The sequence below is a fragment of the Lethenteron reissneri genome, chromosome 54, assembly GCF_015708825.2.
Source record: "Lethenteron reissneri isolate LAM-NWPU_2019-01 chromosome 54, ASM1570882v1, whole genome shotgun sequence".
Lineage (NCBI taxonomy): Eukaryota > Metazoa > Chordata > Hyperoartia > Petromyzontiformes > Petromyzontidae > Lethenteron > Lethenteron reissneri.
In genome coordinates, this window is record NC_083832.1 from 7910499 (window position 1) to 7932557 (window position 22059).

At 44.2% G+C, this 22059-nt stretch overlaps 1 protein-coding gene across 10 annotated transcripts in view; it reads left to right on the forward strand.

Annotated features, from left to right (window-relative positions):
- Positions 1-22059, forward strand: part of LOC133356599 (forkhead box protein P2-like) — a 292969-nt gene that overhangs the window by 261418 nt on the left and 9492 nt on the right. For all 10 annotated transcript variants that reach the window (XM_061574212.1, XM_061574214.1, XM_061574215.1 and 7 more), the window contains 7 exons: positions 2054-2137; positions 6815-7022; positions 8269-8345; positions 8660-8761; positions 15624-15745; positions 16142-16211; positions 21362-21522. In XM_061574212.1, the coding sequence (XP_061430196.1) occupies positions 2054-2137; positions 6815-7022; positions 8269-8345; positions 8660-8761; positions 15624-15745; positions 16142-16211; positions 21362-21522 (824 nt within the window). The remainder of the gene's footprint in view (positions 1-2053; positions 2138-6814; positions 7023-8268; positions 8346-8659; positions 8762-15623; positions 15746-16141; positions 16212-21361; positions 21523-22059) is intronic.

Genomic DNA, 22059 nt, shown 5'->3' on the forward strand with positions numbered 1-22059 from the left:
AAATATGAAAAAGCATCGCACTATCCAGCTATTATCTTCCATTTTGTAGCATTTCTTATAGGTTCATGTAAAATTAAAATCATCCTTGTGATTAGCTGTACATCCCACGAATTCAGAAGAATCATGATGCCACTGCGTATGTTCCCACGGATGTGCCGTGCAGCTCTCTGATGTCTTTCTGGGTTGTACCGCATGGCATTCGGCATGATTTCCGACGTTTCAGTTCCTGAAGAAGCTCCCCAGAACGTCGAGCAAAAACGTCGGACCTGACGCCAAGCAAACTAAAAACGAAACCCTTTTTTTACGATACTATTTGTATTTGTAGCAGGGAAGGCTCACCAGGCTATATAGCTTTTTTTAGAAGTGGCCTGGCCACAAATGATACTTCAACGACGTGGCTTTACACGTGGCCATATATTGCAGCCAAATACTCTGAAACACAAGTTGATTCTAAATGTGGAGGGAAAAACCGGAGGACCCATAAAAAAATCCACGTGACCACGGGGAGAGACACGCAAACTCCAAATATACACAACAGGCGTCAGGGTCAGAATCGAACCCACGACTGCCTGTATACCAGGCGAGGTAGTTAACATCTCGCCACCGTGACACGCGACACGACTCAGGAGTACGTAGAAGAGCCACACACAGTCATGCGCATTTACGCCAAATTGCAATGTAGCAGAGTGTAACAGCCCACGTCATTTGACCAACCTGATGGGGTAATTACAGGCGCAGTTAAATGAGAACAAACACCACCTTTATCTTTCAGCCAACCATCCAATGCCCACACCACTGAGTCCATAATTGGATTGACAGTGGATTTTTTTTTTCCAAACAAGATGTATAAATAAGCAATAGCTTTCCATAAGTAACTGTTTGCTAAAATATTTAATGGGTCATCCTTGTGATGCCTTAAAATGCCATCTCAGTGGAATGATGTGAGTTTCAGTGCTATATTAACATATGCAACTACTCAACCTTTTCAAGCTTGTCATGTTTTTGGAGTTTTTTATTTGTATGGAGCATCCAGACTACTTATTGCTATGCCAGGGAAACTTAATTTCCATCAATCCATCCTTTCATTTTGTTAATTAATTTTTTTCCGTAGCGTACGAAACTCACCGTGAAACTTACAACACACCCTACGCAAAGCTTAATGTGCAACCCTGCAATTTCTCGCTCACACCACTGTTGGCAGAAGAGTATCTGCTAGAAGGAACCCCAGAGAGCCACTCTGGCGGGTATATTGCCCTGCTCATTACTTGCTGGCCAGACATCTTGGCGGAAGTGCGGGTACCCACACTTTACCACACCACGCGCGACCTTCCGATCCTTTAACAGTGGTGAATCTCATAATCAACGTTTTTGGCTTTAGATCGCGTTATTTATAAATGTGTCGTAACCCTCCACCACCCAACACGGCCAATCAGTAAAAAAGTGTCACGTTGACAAAAGACAAATTAGTTCACTGCTTTAGCCTTTTGTAAACGTGACACTTTTTTACTGGTTGGCCGTCTCGGGTGGTGGAGGGTTACGACACATTTATAAATAACGCGATCTAAACCCAAAAACGTTGATTATGAATAATATTGGTCGCGAAAGCCTACGTGTTAAAGTGGTGAATCTACTTATAATGTTGAGGGGGCTGGTGGTGGGGGATAGGGGCATTCTCTAAGAATCTTGCCCACTGTTTTAACTGTCATGCCGGGAGACTTTTAGATTTCAACTCCAGTCTGCTAACCATTGCAGCCGCCGCAAGAGTATCAACACTCACACATGTGCAGCGTTTTAGGCAAGTTCAAGTAATGATATTACTCTCAAAAATTTCTAAGACAATCTTTAGGCCATGCACCGTCTTGATTAGCGTGTGAGCATTATTATAACGTTTCGCGTGGGCGTGAGTGAGCGACGCCTTTTTTTGCATGGCTCCGTGCGCTCACGTCTTTCACCGCGGTTGATATCCCTAACCAAAACGGAGGCTCTTTTTTATTTAATATACCGGCCAGTTTGTTTGTTGTCAATAATGTCTCCCCATTTCTTTTGATTACAGCTTGACAAGGAGCGGGAACGGCTACAAGCCATGATGGCTCATTTGCACATGTGTCCACCGGAGCCCAAACATCCACTGCAACCCGTAAGTAACTCTCGTGTGTCTCTCCACGAGATGTTGACGCCCTCGCCTGGTATACAGGAGGTCGAGGGTTCGATCCCGACCCTTGGCGCCTGTTGAATATTTGGAGTTTTGCGTGTCTCTCTCTCTCTCTCCGTGGTCGCGTGGATTTCTCTCCAGGTCCTACGGTTTTTCCCTCCACATTTAGAATCAATATGCATTTAAAATATTTGGGTGCTATAAATTCCCACGTGATAAGCCACTTCGTTGAGCAATCATTTGTGGTCAGGTCGCTTCTGAAAAAGAGCTAGAAAGCTCATTGGTCCTTACCTGGTTTAAAAAAAAATGTTTAAAAACAGACACAAGGTATTTTCAGAAAAGTTTAGTAGCCTGGCCCATTCACGACAACGTAAAGAGGCATCCCACGTCGTCGAATCTGTGTAATTGGCAGCTCCACCTCCCGTCGACAAAAAAAATCGAGCGCGAGTTCAACGTATAACTGAGGAGCAGTCGGCGTTTGAGAATCTACGTGACACGGCGGCGTGGTTTAACGTTCGTCTTTTGAACAAGCAAAAAAAATGTAGATGAATTATTGAGGGAGCTGTTATTTGATTGACCGTCCCTGTGATAACAGTTACATTATTGCAAGAAACCGGGTTAACATTTAACGGGGGAAGATGATCAGTTAAATAACCATCACATGTAACCTCAAAAGCTGGCTAAAGCAGTGGAGAGAGAGAGAGAGGGAGATACATTGTAATCGATAACTATTTTCTCAGTTGGCTATATATTATTTTCAAATTGGAGTTTTTCAAATTGGAATTTCTCTCAGTATTTTGGTATCTTTCTGTCTGTCTGTCCTTCAGTGGGTCTCTCATTCGATTTCTCACCGTCTCATTTTCTCTCTCTCTCTCTCGCTTCACTCGTGACTTTGGCTCAGAATAACTTTGTGCAGTACACGAAGGAAGGCAAAAACTGTTTTACACACCAAATAGGCTTTTTATTAGTTTAGTGTTATTTTGACATTACTGACACAGCCTTGAATCATATAAAGTTTAAATAGCCGAGATTTAACTTTGTAGAAAAATAATTGTGTGGCACATATGGATATTACATTATAGCAGCTGTCAGGCTTTTTAACTTTTGAGCGTCTAAATTTCAAGGTTCCCACATTTGGCCATTTTCATGAATTTTTAATTTTGGTCAAAAGTATCACGTTAGTTAGCGGTTATCGCTTTGCGAATGTGATTTTTTTTTCCTTTCTCATTTTGCACAGCCACAGTCACTTAACATTATTGCATGTAGCATCCTTTAAGCGTTTATTGAAACACTGATTCAAGTTTTACTCTCGTATAAAGCTCACATCGGGATCGAGTAAATTAGGCACATAACTCCAGTCGTACGGATGCTTTCAAGTGCACGGGATCTCAGGCTCGATATATTACTGCCTTTCTTGCGCACCTGATTGGCAAAGGCTGTTTTCAATCGGAGTTTTAGTAGGGGGCACGTGGCCAGCAAAATTTGAATGTAATTGATGAGATGGTGCTGATTCATGTTCTCATATGCAAAGGCTCCAAGCCGAGACGGCACCTGCATTTGATGAATATTGATAGAAGGAATTTATTACCAAGGTGAAATGAGCTCTGAAGATTCATCGCAGCGCTCAGAGCAGCTATCAGTATATGAACATGCTGCGTGGTTACACCAGGCGATTACATTATGTCGTTAACTCGGGCTTTGGTTTTAGCATTAAACAGTGGCTTGTGGTCACGCCGTGCCCAGAAAGGAATTGTTATTAGACCTCTGCATCTGCAGTATAATGATGAGCTAGATGTCTGAATTTCCGGGGGTTAACACAGTACATGATTGAGTGTGTGTGTGTGCGTGAGTGTGAGCGTGCGAGTGTGCACGTGCACTGCAATGTGGTGGCTGTCGTCCAAGGTTTGATTCCTGCCTAAGCACATCAGCGGCGCCGACTGGTACACGGAATCGTCGTCTAGATTTACCGTGCGCTGTGTTACCATAAGCTCCGTTGTGGACGTACGACCATATACGGTTCTGGCCGTGCGTCCACTCCGGCTCATGTGCGGTATGCAATGGCAAGCCACGATATTCTATAAGATGAAATGGGGATGCTTGGGTATATTAATGATGTTTACTTAAGTTTCCTGAAGATGGATACGACAGTTGTTGAAATGGATTAATGAACATGTTAAAAATGTGTTATTTGCATGATGTATATGACCGGTTGGAAATACCGGTAAAAAATAAAATAACAGAACGTATCCCATAAGGAGTGATAAGTATCTTGGCGTTGTTTGCATTTGCCAAACAAAGTTGTGCTACGACCAACGATATACAAAACTACGCCTGTGCATGCAAAGTTTTCAGATATTTTCTAACCAGATATGAACACAATTGAGACGAAGGCATCTCTTTCACAATGGGCTATCTGGGATGAAGTACTCACATAATGCGTGCAAAAGGGTTCCAGAGTGCAAACAACTCAAAATGTCTGAATGAAACAACACATTTTTTTTCTTTTTAAATGGGTCAAGTCTCCCTGCGTAGACTCGGCATTAGTCTACGGCGGCTCTTGACTGCCAAAGCGGGCGGGCGGGCGGCGTGTCAGCTGCTCTGTCGTCGAACGATCTAGGAATCACTTTAAAACATCATCCCTCCAATTATACCACAGCTTGACGCTGGCCTATTGTAATAATTAGCTGTGACAGCCCACTTCTCCGGCTGCCTGTTGTGTGAGCCAGAAGCCCCAAAAAAAATCACATAGAGGCGTCCAATTGTCGTTGAAAAATGAAAAGTAAGTAAGTAAAAAATGTAATATTTGACCGCTTTCATTTCACCGATCTTTCGATGTTTTATTTACATTTTTTTGTAATTGTTGACGTGCATTGTGCACAATACCGCAGCTCGTAATTTTTGGCTCTTTTGGTGTCAGTGGGGAAAATAAGAGGAAAAAATGCATTAGAACGTTTTATTTACGATTAATTTAACATGAAGAATGACACATATTTGCTCTTGACCTGAAGGTGCACATTGACCTGCGTTTGTTTACGAGATCGATAGAGAAAACACGTTGAAGGAAGGCTGCCTCTGGGAACAGGGGGGAGAGGGTATTTATTCAGTTATAGTTGAGTGGCAATCAATTACTTTTGGCATTTCACAGCAGTCGAGTGCGAGCATAATCATGTAATCAATAGTATCGCAAGAATGTCCGTGCAGTACAATGCATTAAGCATCGTTAACGTCAAGCTTTACAGTGAAAGACAACGATCATTGTTTTTTTTTGGTCGGAAGGCAAATAATCTATTTAATTAGCGCCATTGTGGCAGTCAGTGCACTGCACATGATTTAATCGAGAAATACTGAAGAGTTGTGATTTGATGTTATCCAAATATGACCACGCGCTGTGTTGATGAGCATTTTATGTTCTTAAAATGTTCTGATGAACTGGAGTTCTCCAGCGATTGAGCGTTGTGCTGTGAATGTGTGTGCGCATGCGTCTGCATGTATTTTGGCCAGAACGTTAAGAGTCATTGAATCCAGCTAAACATAAATTGCCATCGAATTGCACAAAATCAGATACTGCGTTATTACCCAAGATGCATTTTTTTTCTTAAAATCAAGCTTTCAGCCACTTGTGATTAAACTGGGTCCTCAAGTGTAGAAAGTTGATGGTCTCAGCCTGGTCACTGATGACGCACATAACTCGTCAAATCATACTTGCTTCTGCATTTCATTTGCTTTAATTCCAGCTCTGATAATGTAAAATATCATCACTTTGGGCTGTCGTACAAAAACCTTAATCCCATATGTTGAGCAGGTAGGAAAGTTCTGCCCTCCACTGTGTGTGGAACCAGAGGTCACTTGAATGGATCTCAGAGGTAGTTCTGTGATATCTGCTACTATCACGAAGGGTTGCACTGCTCCGCGAGATATTGGATTGGATATTTTGTTGAGTGGAATGATGCCAATGGCGAAAATCAGTATAAAATTTTAGATAAAGTAAGTTCACAAAAATTCGTACAATTTTGCTTCCCGTTCAAGTTCAAAAGGAACTAGGCTAACAACTCTGTGATCCTACTTCCCCACGACTCCTAATTATCTGCCATTTCCCACGGGTAAGGAGAACAAGCTCTCGGATAACATCTCAATTAATAGGATCCGTGATGTTCGTGCTGCGCTTCACCGTGGATAAGAGGAGCACCATTGGTCCAGCGATGCGCGCAACAACGAGCCTCACCGCAGTTTCATTCGCATGAGCCGGCAAGTCACGAAGGCGCTTAACCTTGCCGCCGCGGCGCACAACGAAAGAGCAGGTCTACCACTCTGGTGTGGTTTTTTTTTTTGGGATGGGGGGGGCGGGGGGGGTTGTACCGAGTGGAGTTTGCGACGATGTCCAATGTTTTGCTCCACGCCCCAAAAAGAAACTCCCAGCAACCTGGATTCCGTGTCGCAACAGCACGCGGCACGACCAAACAAAAACACATCGGAGAGCTGCTCGCCCCGTGAAAATCTGCACGGTGGAAATAAGCTTAGCCCGTTTGCGCACGCTGGCGACAGCCAGCTACAGCGCGCTCGCTGCCGCGATCCTGTTGCTCGCCCGCGTCTCCCGGCTGACTCGTGCTCGTCCCTTCCAGTCTGTCCCCCGCCCGCCCGCCTGCCCGTCCTGTCCCTGTGCAGCTCAATTTGGTGTCGAGCGCAACTCTGGCCAAGAGCACGCCGGGGTCGCCGCTGCAGGGCAGGCCGCACGCGCCGCTCACTCCGACGGCCACGTCCGTCATCACGGCGCTCCCCCAGGGCCAGCCGGTGCTGTCGCCGCACACGCTGGCGAGCATGAACGCCGCTCGCCGTCGCCACCTGGACAAGTACAGTCTCCCGCTCGCGTCCGGTGAGACACGCACACTTGACTCGTTTCGCCTCGGCTCCCTTGCGATTTGGTCCCGCCACCATCCCCCGCCCCACCAGCGATGTTATCACAGTCCCCGGCTAGCAAATTGGTCCCCACTCCCGCTTAGCGCCGGCTGTGATATGACCGTTGCGCGGCTCTCGCGGTCAGAGCTCGCGGCTCACAGTGGGATGGACGCAAGTTGATATCCGCCCCCCTGCCCACCCCCCAACTCTTGGCCGGGTGGAATTGGAACATCGCACCTCCCAGGCTGGGAGATTTCGTGGGTTTATTGACACCCCCACCCACCCATTACCCCGTGACAATTGTCGATGTGTCACAGAGACATGCCTCCTGAATGTTGGACAAACTTCCGCGATAGTCATTTGAGTGTGTGGTTTTCTGCTCCCTTCGGCAAGGGTGAAATGAACCTTTTAAATGTAGAACACCGTCACATGTGAACAGTGAGCTCGGCACTGAGTCAGTAGCCAGTAGTTACTTGAATCGAATTTAGTTATAATGCGGTCATTACATTACTTCTCTTATCTGTGATGAATTGGGTACACACCTCTTTGCAGATCCTTTCTGTAATCTGACCAATAATAAACCAATCGCCAATAGGACCCCCCCCCCATAACTTATATTGAGTCTCCTGCTCCCACATCAATAAAATGGAGAAGTCAACCGTTGTCATGCCACGAATTAATTTCCAATGTGGAATTCCCACCCGTGGCTCAGGACAGGGCCATCAACAGAGATGAGCATGGCTTCATTGGACGTTCCAGCACGGAGGTGCTTAGACCCTCAACTTTGTTTCACTCTGATAGCTTTGCAACCCATTTTTTTTACATGCCTGGAACCAGCTGGCCATCTAGATGAACACGTGTACCTGCATTGAACACGTGTACCAGCTTTGGCACAAAACACGCCATGCTGCGTTTGTCAAGTACATTTCCCGTGAATCCTCATCTATGGGTACCAATAAAGAGATTTAGCAGAGGATGTTAACACCGTTAGTCAAAATAAACATCTTGTCATGCGTTTTTTTCCTTAACATTTTTGGTTAAAATAATCATTCAGAGATGATGACATTCATGAATAGCCTCCCTTCGACATTTGCATTTTCTTAGCTTTTTTCTGTTGCCAAGTACATTTTGATTGGTTGCATAAAAATATATCAAAAACTGTGAGTGCACATTGATAACTTGTGTAACGATTGTGTGTGTGTGTGTGTACGCCTCTTCAACAGAGCTTAGTCAGAATGAAGAATTTTACCAAAATGCAGAAGTAAGACCTCCCTTTACCTACGCGTCTCTGATTAGGCAGGTGAGTATTGCTTTCACACCGTGCTCATTAAAGCGAATCCATGTACAAGTAAATAAATAAATTAACAACCCCCCATATATTTTGAGAGAGAGAGAGAGAGAAAAAACATTCGGAGATGGGTTATGGAAATGCGCGTGGGTCATTGTGTAATGGCGGTATTAATGTGTGGCCTCGACCAAGTTGGAATGTAATAATGAGGAGGCAATTATTAATATTTGATGTGCCCTTTGCATTTATTTCAAAGTGAAATCGGCAGGCCAGAAGTGGAAGTGATATAATGTCTTTGTTCTTCCCCCATGCAATGGGTCCGCCAGGCCATCATCGAGACGCCCGACCACCAGTTAACCCTCAACGAGATCTACAACTGGTTCACTCGCAAGTTCGCCTACTTCAGGCGCAACGCGGCGACGTGGAAGGTAGGCATCGAAGCGAGTCAGCTGTTGTTGTCGTTGGTTGTTATTGGTTGTCACCGTCCATCGGCCTAATGGGCCTTCTCGGGCCGCCAATGTATTTCTGGAATTGGATAAGGATTTTGGCATTCATCGAGAGAGAGAGAGAGCCCAATTGCGTCAGCAACTGAAGGTTCCTCACGGCACGTCTCAATTCCATAGTTCCACATGGGTTGGCTGCTTAAGTAAATGCTTAGGTTTTTTCGGTAAAGTCACGTAGGTAAAAAATTTAAAATTAATAAAAGTAAAATTAAAATAAAATAAAAATCACGACGTTTCGGAGGCAACACAAGATTCCGTCTTCAGGTTGAAATTTTGGTTCAGGATTGACTCATTAGCCCATTATCTTATCAAGAGTTGATCAAAAATGAGTTACCAGTGTGTTGGGAAGTCAACTGTAGTTGTTTAATGTATAGCCAATAGCACTGTAGAAAATAAAATAAAAAATAAAATAATAAAAGGCACAGCAAAATATCTGTAGTAACACTACAGTTATTTTGCTGTGCCTTTTAACACCTGATGAAGGAAGCTTGTGTTGCCTCCGAAACGTCGTGATTTAATTGATTTATTTTCATGTATTATTATTTTTTTTGCGTGACTTTACCGAAAAAACCTAAGAGTATGAATCCTTGCAGTCACAAAAGCTTCAAATCTAGAAGCACTGTAGAATTTGCACGCCTGGCTCTGGGCTGTGAAGAGTGTAGATGAGTAGCGCCTCGATGCTCTTGTGAGCAAGGAAAATCACTCAGACTCGACTTGGCTTTGACTAAACATGCAGCCATTTTTTTGGCCGACATACACAAATCCATCCAAGTTTTTTTTCTATTTTGTTTGGCCTCCCTCTCTCGCGTCACGGCACCTGCTAAGCGCAGTGCTGGACATGTGCACCGTTGTTTTTTGACGTTTACGGTGCGAGATCAGCCTGTGCCACGCTGGCCACGGGCCCCCGGCGGCGCTTGTGGCGGATGTGAGAGAGCGTGCTAAGGTGCTTTTTGTCAGCCGTGAGCGGAGTTTTTTTCATTCCATCGTCGCGCACGGTTGACCAATTCGGGTTCCTGCGGCCGTCACGCGGACAGGGGTCAAACGCGCGTGAGGCCAGCGTTTTTGTAAAGCCCCATTTTTAACAGATCGCATTATCACCGCGAGTACTTGTATATATTTAAAAACATATACTTACATATACGTCGAAATATGCGGGCGCTGCGGTGGCAAGATGTTATCGCCCTCGCCTTGTATGCAGGAAATCATGGGTTTTATCCCGACCAGATGCCTGTATATTTGAAAATTGCACGCCCTTCCCCCTGCGCCTCCAATTAGCAGGGTTGGCTACGTATTGTGCGAAAGAAATCCAAAATACATACACACAAAATGACAGAACCCCTGCCTGATTTTGAACACGGGAATTGCTGCGCATATTCAGCCTCACCCAAAGCAAAGCGTAATCGCACGTGCGCACTTGTAAGCGCGGACATATGTTGATACATGAGCCACACACAAGCATGCTGACATTGGCAGCATTCGCGTTCTTTGCAGGTGTAAACATGGGTCAAGGACCCTTATTGAGAATGCGCTGCAGAACACAGCACGCCTAATGGAAGTGCCATTTGAAAATAACCAAAGGTGATCCCTTATGCAAGTAAATCCCAGCCAAGTGCAATGCTCCTCTCCGCTTTCCATTAAACGCGAATCAACGAGAGTGCCTGAAGAGACAAAAATAGTATTATTTAAAAAAATCCCTGCACGTGAATGTTTATTGTTTTTCGCTTGCTCAGACTTAAAAAAATATCTCAGTCCGTCGGTGTTAAACTTCCAGTCTGTGGGGCCCATTTTAATGTCATACCGGTAGGATTTCAAAATCCTTGCAGGCTGACGGACGTTAAGCGGAGTTAACGTTAAGAGGCATCGAAGGGAGACGGCTACTTGCCCAGATGTCACGATTTTGAGACTGTAGCCCAGGGCTGATATAAACCGAAGTGACATGCACAGAGTTGTGTATTTGCTGTTTATCCCATTCTGCCTTTGTTCCGCAAGTTTGTTCACTTGTGTTAAGTCAAGCGGGTTTTTGTTCGAAAATAATCTTGGAACAGAATTGTTAATGATCCTACATTCTTTTACTTTAGTGTTCTAATTGTGTTAATTAGCATGTGCATAGCAATTATTTTGGAATAATAATATAATACGAAGCGTACAGTAATGCCTTCTTTTTGGGGGAGTGGTGGGGCAGTGATTAGCACACTGTGATTCAGAACCCAGCAACCCGAATTAGATTGCCAGCTAGAGCTTATGTCAGTAGGGAGATGTTAACTCCCTTGCCTGGTATGCAGAAGGTCCTAGGTTCGATCCCGACCCTGACATCTGTATATTAGTACGTGGATTTTCTGCGGGTCCTCAGGTTTTCCCTCCACGTTTTGAATCAACAAGCGTTCAGAGTATTTGGCTGCTATAAATTTCCATGTGATAAGCCACCATCATTTGTGATAGCTAGGTCACTTCTGAAAAAATTAACCCGTAATAACAAAGTTTTTCACTAAAAAATCCTTTATATGCGTGGCATCGGTTTTATTTTATTATTAATTTCTGTTTTTCTTGACTAAGAGTTTCATTTTTATCACATTGGTATTTTAAATTAAATATTAAAATGTTTTCTTCCTAAAAAGTGGAAAATTTTGGAAAACATTTTTTACGAAAATAAATTGTCACGCACAACGAGTCTGTGTGCAAAATGTCGGCTCGATTGGATCACGGGAAGTGGGTTAAAAAACGACCGAAAGATTTGCACGGTCGTAAGCGCGCAAGCAAGCAAGCAAGTGAACATAATATAAAGGATTTAAAAAGATCGATATAGCTCGTGGGCTTTACCTGGTAAAATAAAAAGAGTTTAGAGTTGATTTTAGTTTTTATATTTGAAATGGCTTTGGGCTCCCCACCACCACTTTGCCTTCAACTAGCAGTGGATTGAAAATGGATTGATAAGGTTCTGAAAAAAAGGTTTAAAAAATGTCTATGTTTACAGGGTTTGTGTCTTTGTGCATTTCAAGAAGGGAAATATCCATAAGTGTGGATGTATTTGTATTAATATGTATACGGGTTAAATGTTATCAACGGCAATGCATGAATTTATTTCAGTGTTTCATTTTTTGACATTTACAAAAAAATATATAAAGTTGTTGTACCGAAACTTGTTAGCCACAGTATATTAAACTATGCCAAAAATCCAAATTCTAATTTTTTTATAGATACTTTCTGGAGTTGACAGTACTGTGACATTAAAATTGACCCAGATGTATCATGTTTAAATTAACACAGTAAGCAAAATTACTTTTTTTCTTCTGCCTTGATAGATATCACCCCCTTTGGTATCTGTCAGCGGGTAGTAACGCGATTATTGGTCTCGGAGCTCATTTTCACTTCTCTATCAAGCATTCCTCCAGAAGTGATGGCTGGAACCATGCTCCTATTGCCTCTTTGTGACACATGCTTAACAGTTTCATCACCCAGCGCTCCACAAGCCATGCCACTCCTTCAGAGGCCAAGGCGCCCACAGAGGGCCTCCACCTAATTAGATCCCTGCGCACCAAAGTGGGGCCCTTTTTTTCCTCTCAATAAATTAATGAATTAACAATCGACCCTTGTACGGCAGCCGCAGCCGATGCGTTTCATGGGCAAAGGTAGCATGGAGGTCCAGGCAGACGGGCGGGCGAGCGAGCGGGTGGCCCGGCTCCGTCGCAGTCTTTTTCGTGAGCGAAACGACGGCGAAACGCGAATGGAAACGCAGAAAGCAGAGGGTTAATTTGGTGCAATTAATAGCGCACTGCCGTTTGGGGTTGGCATCTGAGAGGTCTCTGACACCGTAATTACGGCTGGATGGCGGGCGGGCTGAGTCCGCGCTGAGAGCGGATCGCCTTTGAGGCCCAATTAACGCAGGCGGGGGGGTGGATTGCCTCGATCATTGCTGCAGGGCAATGTGAGAAACGCTGCCTTCTATCGTCCACCTTCTTGTTTTTGTTATAATGTATTTATGCGAGCACCATTGACCTTTTTTCGCCACTTAAAGCTGACGCTGCGACTGATCGCGGAACGCGGTTTTTCGAAAGGGCGGAGTAACTTCAGCTGATGTGAAATTAGCATTTTTCAAAAAAAAAACAACAACTTCGGTTTTGTTGGGGGTTGCAAATGGAAGGGTGGATGGAGCTCTCGGAACGGAATCAATTTAATGATGAAAAACAAGCGCAGGCGTTTAAACAATGAAGGCACAATTACATGATGAGTGATTGATGTGCATTGATATAGTATTGGTATTACATTCTTGTTAATATGATTTTAGCACTTTAATGTTACTAGTTATTATAAATATGTAATAATATGCCTCCCGCTACATGTTATGTAATTTAATTGCATGTCATGTTAAGTCCCGTATGATAATGTGAATAACGCCCCAGCTACAACCATCTCATTATAAAAAGGAAAATAGCATATCCTGAAAAACATTGTAAATTAATAAGACAAATTATTTTTAAAACTTTTAATAACCGTTTAATTTAAACTCTCTCCATAAAAAAGCCATTTTTCACAAGTTTTCGTGTAATTATCGGACCCATTATTTAATGCAGTAAAAACAAAACGAATAAATGTGGATCGCGAGCTTGAAAGGGATGGGAAATATAGTGCAATGCGTGTTTCTGTTAACCTGCAGCGCCTTTTGAAATCCGAAGAGCAATCGAAAGCTTGCGTATCAGCCCCCCCGCCCCACCCATGCAAAAGCACGCGGCAATGTTTCGACTGTGAGCACTTCATTAGTACTCCAAAAGAGGACAGTGGAACTCGTGGCTAGGGGTCACGCACTCAAACGCCGACCTCCCGGTTATTTACGCAAATTGTAGGGCAACGTTTTTTTTGTTTTGGCGTGGTTTGGCAGCCAAGAGAAATGAAACCGTGAAGACGTTCAGAAGGGTTAAACTTTGCCAGTGTGGACCGGATGATAGGGGGGGGAGGGGGGTGGATGGGATGCAGTTTAGCATGCTTTATTAGCTAGCAGTTGTGGCCGCATACTCATAAGGCTGATGCGATGTGCACCCTCCCCCACCGTCGCTCTCAACCCAACTCATTTGCATGGACATCGCCATATAGCAGAGCGCAGCCGCAGGCGAGCTGATCAATCAAGTCACCAGGACCTGGGTCAGGCACTATAACCACTCAGTCTTGCCTTTTTTTTATTTCCTCGTTAGAGGATGCTAGCAGCCAAGGAGGTGGTCTGTCTCATGCAAATGTGTGCGCAGAAGTGCGGACAGATATTCATTTATTTTCCCAAGTAACCAAAAAAAAAACATTTGGAGGGACGTGTCTTATTTTGTCCACAACTTTGTCGAGTTCGATCATTTACTAAACAGCAACAACACCGAACATTGCGTAATAATCATGACGCGATTATGGGCTACAGCGGGAATTTGTTGCCGCTATTTTTTCTTCCTTCAAATAATTTTTTTCCTTCTCCTCCTCCCTCCTCTGCGTGCTGCCGCAAGCTCATTTACATTTCTGTTATGCATTATATGCTAATGAGACGGAGCTCTTTGGGTGTTCCGGGAAAAGGTCAGACTTTCTTTCCCTCCGGGCTGGACAGAAAGATGAAGCTCGCTATATTGAGTGCGACGCTAAGCTAAGCCCCGAGGCTGGATTACCAGCCGTTCTGAGCAGTTAGTGCGACATAATCGTAGCACGGGCCATTTTGCAAGCGTCGCAGATCAAAGATGGACCGCTGACTCCCTCCACGCTTCTTACGGCCCCAGATTTTGGCGACGACACAAAGTAAAGAGGGCAACATTGCGCAGATAAGGGAGTTCATTAGATAATTCCCTGCCTTTGCTTTTCGATGGCCTGCGTTGTCAGGTTGTATGGCAGGTTTTGTGCGTTCAGTGCAGCCAAGCTCGGTTGTGTTTAGTGGAGCGGGCGAGAACTCTGGAACGGCGACGTTTGGGGGGAGAGATGGGGGTGGTAGAGAGTTGCCTGGAAGGCATCTTGAGATTAAATACAATTTTGTATTTTACCAGGTAAGGCCCACTGAGCTATACAGCTGTTTTTCAGAAGGGGCCTGGCAACATATGATATGGCCCAAAACCACAAATGAAGTGAACAAGTGAACAAAAAGAGTACTATTTTATTTTATACCTACGTGACTTTACCGAAAGAACCAAAGAGTATGAAAAAGAGTACTTGAAAAAAATTGCTTTCGTTTTAAAAATATGTTTGTATTAAAACACGTTACAAATGTAATAATTACAAGCTGCTTATTGCATGTGTGTGGTTTGATTGTGAGTGTGATTAGTTAAGCTTATAAACCAAAGTAATAGAAATATTACCGACTATAAATGGTCATAAATAGCCTTTAATGGGTGTGTGCAAAGTATTTATATAAATTGTGTTAAATAGAAATAATTTCAAATCTGTTTCTGGGTGATAACGTGGATTAATCCTCTCTTTTTCTTCATAAACATTTATTTCATTACGTAATAAAATATTAAAGTAAAAAAAACAACATGCTTCCGTTTGTCAATCCACTGCTGGAGGAAGGCCTACCCACGTGATGTCAATAATCACTGTGGTTGTGTTACCATATTTTACCGCACTATGCAGCGTGGTTTGGTGAACAATTGTGCGATTATCACTCACCGCTTATTTGAGTATTGGCCAGGAAGAAAACTCAGGTTGATAGTTTCCTAGTACAGTTGTGCTAAAAACTGCACTACCCCTTCACGCCCAGTTTACTGTGCATTGAGAACCAATTTCCAATATGCACGTTTCATCTTAATCAATGTTTTCTTAATGTGTCATTCAGAATGCTGTTCGGCACAACCTGAGTCTACACAAGTGCTTTGTTCGTGTGGAAAATGTAAAGGGAGCGGTGTGGACCGTGGATGAGATGGAATTCCAGAAAAGACGACCACAGAAGATGACTGGGTATGGTGGACTACCACACACCATCGACACAATCATCTCGCGTCGGATTTATCTTCCATTGTCAATTCATGATCATCATCAGCCGTGATCTAATCCACTGCTGGATGAAGGCCTCCCTGAACCTCTGCCATCTGGCACGATCCTGCAATGCAATAAACAATTTTGCACATGAACTGATATCACTCCATCTCCTCCGTAGACTTATTGCTGACATGGATTCGATTTCCTGGCTACCCCTCCGATATTATCCTTGACCATCGGCCAATATCCATTGTCATCTACCGCGACACTGCGTCAGCATACTGCGCCACAGTTGTTCGTGGAATTGAGTGTTTTTTTTTTAATGAAATAATGATTGTTGTTTGTCCTTGTGTCTGTGGCGTGCGTTGTGAACAGAAGTCCCTCGCTAATCAAGAGCATGCAGACAAGTCTGGGATACGGTGCGGCCCTGAATGCAACACTGCAGGTTAGTGTGCCGCCTTTGTGAAACGGTGATATTTATTATCCATTTCAATAATAATAACGAGTACAAATTATTTCGATAGACTCCCTCGCTCGCTGTCTTTCGTGGAATGTGAAGAGCGACCGACGACACATTATAGCCGCACGTTGAGTCTGGTAATCCATTCAGTGGCATCAGAGGTTTCTTGATGTAAAGCTTCCATACCCGCTGTGTAAGCGTATAATAAGCAGTGGTCGGTGATGTGATGCATATATTGCGTATCACCACATTCACAACTGGGCGACTCTTTCATTCTACACTTGTGAAGGGAATAGCTGCACCTGCAGTGTGTTGTTTGGACACGATTACGCAGAGACCCGTTGTTTGAATAGACTTATTGTGGCCATCAAATATATATATATACGCCTGATTGACCAGTGGTCATGCGTGTCTGTTCGTGGTGGCTATCTCTCCTGGGTGAGTGGCCAGATCTTTATGCGTGCCTGACTCACTGCTGCCCGGCTATATGACATCGCCAATCAAAAGGATTTTGAGTCTCACCGATTATCCATCTCCCAGCAGTTTCAAGCATACCTCCCGCCAACATTGGTTGAAAAAAAATATATACACATCGTGTTAATTTTAAACCGTGAGAGCTTCTCAACCCGAATTCAGATAGCAGTGTTTTTTTAAATGTTTGTTATCATTTATCAGGAAGATTGCCGTGGTGTAGTTCATTCTCAAGACAGTGCAATTCCGGAGGTCTTCGGTTCAGTACTATATCCCGGCGTGGCAGTTGAAACAATTTTGCAAGTTCTTCTTGGTTCTTTCGGTAAAGTCACGTAGAATGGAAATAATAAAATAATAAAAATAAACATAATAAAATAATTCTCACGACGTTTCGGCCACAACGCAAGCAGCCGTCCTCAGGTGAAGAACAGGTCTGTTGATAAGACAGAGTCTGAGGACGGCTGCTTGTGTTGTGGCCGAAACGTCGCGAGAATGATTTCATTATGTTTTATTTTATTATTTTATTATTTCCCTTCTATGTGACTGTACCGAAAAAACCAAGAAGATGAATCACTGCAGTCACGAAAGCTTTAAATCGAAAAATATTGCGAGTTTATTTAATACGCCCCCCCACCCATCCATCCATCGCCTCTGTCCACCCAGCAGCATAGATGGTTCCACCACAGTTAGTCGTTCGGCAGGTAGGAGTGTGGTGGTGGGGTAAAAAGTGTGAGTACATCCTCCACCGCTTTGGCGATGTCTGGCCAGTGAGAAGGCCAAATATTCTCAGAGCTTCTTCTAGTGGAGGCCTTTCCGCCAGCAGTGCCATGAGCAAGCAATTGCAGGGTTGCACCATTTACTTTGCTGGCCATTAGAGCCAATGGGATGTTTTAACAATTTTTTTTTTTAAACACTCCACCGGTTGATCTTTAACAGGTCATAGAGGACGGCTGCTTGCGTTGTGGCCGAAACGTCGTGAGAATTATTTTATTATGTTTTATTTTTTTTTAGTTTATTATTTCCCTTCTACGTGACTTTAACGAAAGAACCAAGAAGACAAGTCATAGTTGTGGATCTTTCCTTTGCTCTCCTCTCCAGTGCCCAGGAAGCGCTGGTACCTCGAAGTGATTCATAGAAGGTTATTAATTCCGAGGCTGCGTTAAGCTAACAAATTATTATTGTCGTCATTATTAGAGTGTGAGCTATCTCTGTAAAATGTTACTCGGCAAAGCTCGGCGTTTTGATAATGAACTCAACTGATGGGTGTGTTGCATGCCAATGTCTCCATGTGTTTGTTGATGTTCAGCGCGGGGAGCGGGAGCGCAACAGTTAGCGCGCTACGCTACGAACCCGGATACCCGAGTTCGATTCCCGCTCACGGCCAACACCAGTGACGATTATCTGAACTGGTCATGGGCCTCCCCTAGATCGACTCAGCTTGAAATGAGTACCTGGTGGGGTGTGTAAACATCGCCACTGGGGAGACAAAGGCGGCCGGGCGTGGTGCTGGCCACCCGCCTCTCGTGTGCCGTGCTGGCCTTCGTAGGTGCCCGCTAACAGCACTTGCCCCAACAGTCTGTTAAGGCTATACTGGGGGGGGGGAGGTCTTTCTATTGTGTGTGTATGTATATGTTTAGAAGATGCAAGGAAGTGAAACATGGTTTTAAACGTAATGGAGACATGAAAAATGAGAATAGGTTTCATCGTTTGGTAATGGGGAAACATATTTACATGCCAAATAAAGCATCGCTGTTCATAATGCCGTATGAAACAATAGCGATGTAATCATACCGTGTGCATCTAAAATCGTCCACTTAACTTTCATTGAGTGTGCTATCCGATGTCTTCACAGGAGTGTTTTTATAACACCCAGTGCTCCAATCAAGCCATAATGAGGCAATGCATTGTCATCAATCTTAATGGGATTAAAACAACATTTGTTGCCTTATTCATGTTCCAACAATGCAGGGCTTGTATCACAGTCGGCTGGATTTTTACCTTGAGAATGTTTTCGTGAAACAAGTCATGTGGAAATTATTTCATCTAATGCGGGACATTTTTTTCATTTCGGGAAAAAAATGTAACTGCAAGACACAGTTCCATGAATATTAATAATGTCCACGGTAATGAATTTGCATTACTGTTTTCGCTTATGGCAAATTATTAATTTTTAATCGCATTCAGCATTGGTCCACCGTAAGATGTGGCTGACGAAATGGTGATGGGTTTTTTCTTTTGCCTCTTCATTTTGCTCTGGATTTTTTTCTTCCTCCCATCATACATTTTCAAATAGACACATGAATTGCCGAAAACATTATAGAATATTTTTTTTTCAAACAATAGCACAAGGCTGGGTAAATCTCCCGTTAGGGGAGGACGTTGGTTACTGGACGTTGATTTTAGTCGTATTAACGCATCCGCGATGCCTTTTGTGTTGCTCGTACGGCACAGGCCGTTCTTCAGTAATCTGACCGTTAGCCGACATAATGCGCAAAGACAGCTGCTACTTATGAAAATGTCCTTGATTGAAGAGACGAGACTGCTATAAAATATGCATGCGGGGGAAAGCGCTCCGTTGAAAATTTCATGCAACTGGAGCACTTTTGATTAAACTAACAGCGAGAAAAAGTTTTTTTTTACTGCTCACCCCCCTCCACCACATTCCACACCCGGGTCATCTCGTGCGTAGAATCGCGGCCTCTGGTGCCACAGTGGTTTCGGAGGAGTCGAAAAATGTGGCACACGAGGCGGCATTTAACATCCCACATCAGGCCGTGTCATCATCACAGTTGTCATAATCATTGACTCGTCAGTTCGTTAAATTTAATCATTAAAACGGCCCGCGTTAACATCGTTTCTCGTCCGTGACGGGGGTATGAATGATTCCACTGGTTTTTCAACTTCATTTTCCCCGGCACACGGTCGTGCTAATCATATATTTAATAAGATAGTGCAGAAGAAAAAAATTACGCGGTTTGTTTTGCATTTAAAATGAACAGCTCACATGAATATCATTTGGACGATGAGAAATGCCAATGTTAGCTTTTTTATTATTATTTTGGTCTATTCCATGTGTCTGTTTGGGTTAGATAATGTAAACACTGGATGCGTTTATTCATTTGGGTGTTTACCCACTGGTGGTGAGATTTACCTACACTTATTCGTCACTTTGATTAAGCCGAATAATTATCATTCGAAACGATTAACGCACCTGGTTGTTAAGTTACCACAGCGTTTTTGATAATAATGATAAGTCAATTACAAGTCGCGTGAGTTATTAGTGCTGGGAGACCATTTTTATTCCAATTTAAAATGCGGTAATGTGAATGATTGCAAATGCAGAGGTTAAAGTAATAATAATAATATTTTCAATAAAAGTTAATTTTAATAAAGCCAGATATATTTGACAAGCGGGAAGGTGTGTGGTAATTCATCACGAGAGCACGCGCGGCTTATTTGTGATATTGTCTTATTATATAAATGTGGATTCATCTTTGTTTTTAATTTTCCTCTCAAAATTATACGTTCCTGTGTAAGTATTAGATTCTTAAAGTTGTAGTCCTTCCTGCGCTTGGCAGCACACTGGGCAAGACTGCTTCCCATCTTCTGCCAACCAAACCCGATTCATCCCGTGCTATTCAAATAAGTGACAAATCGTTCGTGATGTAATCTTTCCAAATTATATAGTGGGTCTGCTTCTTTCCCTGGTTCTGTTTTCCCGTTCCCAGTTCATTGCGGCAGTGGTAACACTTTTAGTTGAGGATCTGTGTTCGATTCCTGACTTGGATACCTTTCTGTGTCGAGGTTATAATTTCTCCCCCTGCTGTGCATGGATATCCTGTGGTTTCTCTAGTTTCCTTCCCTAGAAAAAAAGAAACATGCAACGTTAGTGCTCTTGGCCAAATTGCCCATTGCTGCCATTGACCCAAACAGATCTCTCGGATTGGAAACATTTGCATCGTGACTCATTCTCCAGGACAATGTCTACATAAATGCAGCAGCAGCTATATCGTAATGCTCTTTAACATTCGTAGTGCTGCAGTGGGGGAAAATATGTATATATATACATACATTGCCGTTCACTTGGCGTAACTATTGGGGCCCAATATTTACAGGCGGAGAGTTGTAGGAAATGATGGTGGGTGGGCTTATCTTCTGTTCCCTAACCCCTGGGACTTGGTCTCCCCGGGCCTAGGAACTGTAGCACCAGGTATGTCCGTACGTATGTTTAACTTGTTTTGCACCATACGTAGCCAACCGTGCTAATCGAAGGTGCTGGGAAGGACCAAAAACGAAACTCTGTCTGATTCACAGTCCAAGATGGAGGCCATTTCTGGTGGCATAATGGTCCAAATTCAGGTTTGTTCAATTCCACTGCGATTTAATAAAACCACGTCGCAACATCTCCTCCATATTGGCAGCCTAATGCTTATTTACACACTGGTCCTGTGTACACCTTGTGCCGCACAGGGACAGCTGTCACCGATGGGGGGGGGGGATCCCCCTCGGCTAAACTGCAGCAGGGCGTTGAAACGGTTGAGTCGAGACGTCAAGTGACATGAGCCTCGTTGCGTTCGCTCAAGCAGATCAAGCAAGCGGGTCGCTGCGAACGCAAGTCCTTATGCCCCGCTCGCTCCTCCCTTCGGTCGGCTCCTCGAATGCAGGCGGCGCTCGCAGAGGCCAACCTTCCCCTGCTGGGCGGCTTCGGCAACTCCCTGGCGTCAGCGGCCGCCTTCATGGGCACTGCCCCGGAGGACCTCAACGGCCTCCTGGAGCACAGCAGCAACGGCAGCAACAGCCCCAGGCACTCGCCCTCCCATGCGCTGTGAGTGTGGATGCATTACCTCCACCCCTACCTACCCACCTACCCACCCACGCCACCCCGCCTCCCCCCTCGGGCCTACACACAGGCTCGGTGAATTCTCCGCACTTTGGAGAGGCATTTTGCACGTTCGTTGTCGTCGTCGTTGTCGTCAGTCATGGTCAATCCACTGCTGGATGGAGGCCTCCCCAAGCCGCCGCCACCACCTTTCGCGATCGTGCGGAGTAACGATCCGCCTTGTACTGGCACGCGAGCTGCTTCATTGCTCCGTCTCCTAGGTGGACGTCCTCTACGGCGCGGCGATCCGTTCCTTGGCTGCCATTCCATTATTATTCTTGACCACCAGCCATCATTCCATCCAGTGGTGTGCCCTGCCCAAGGAAACTTTACTTTCTGAACATTTTGAATGATTGTAGGAACCTGTGTGTGTGTTCCATCCATATCCATTCCTCTTTCTATCTCTCGGTGTAATTCCAAGCCTGCATCTCTCCCTGCTCCTTTTGTGCAACATTCAGTTGTCTCTCCATACTTTTAATGAAT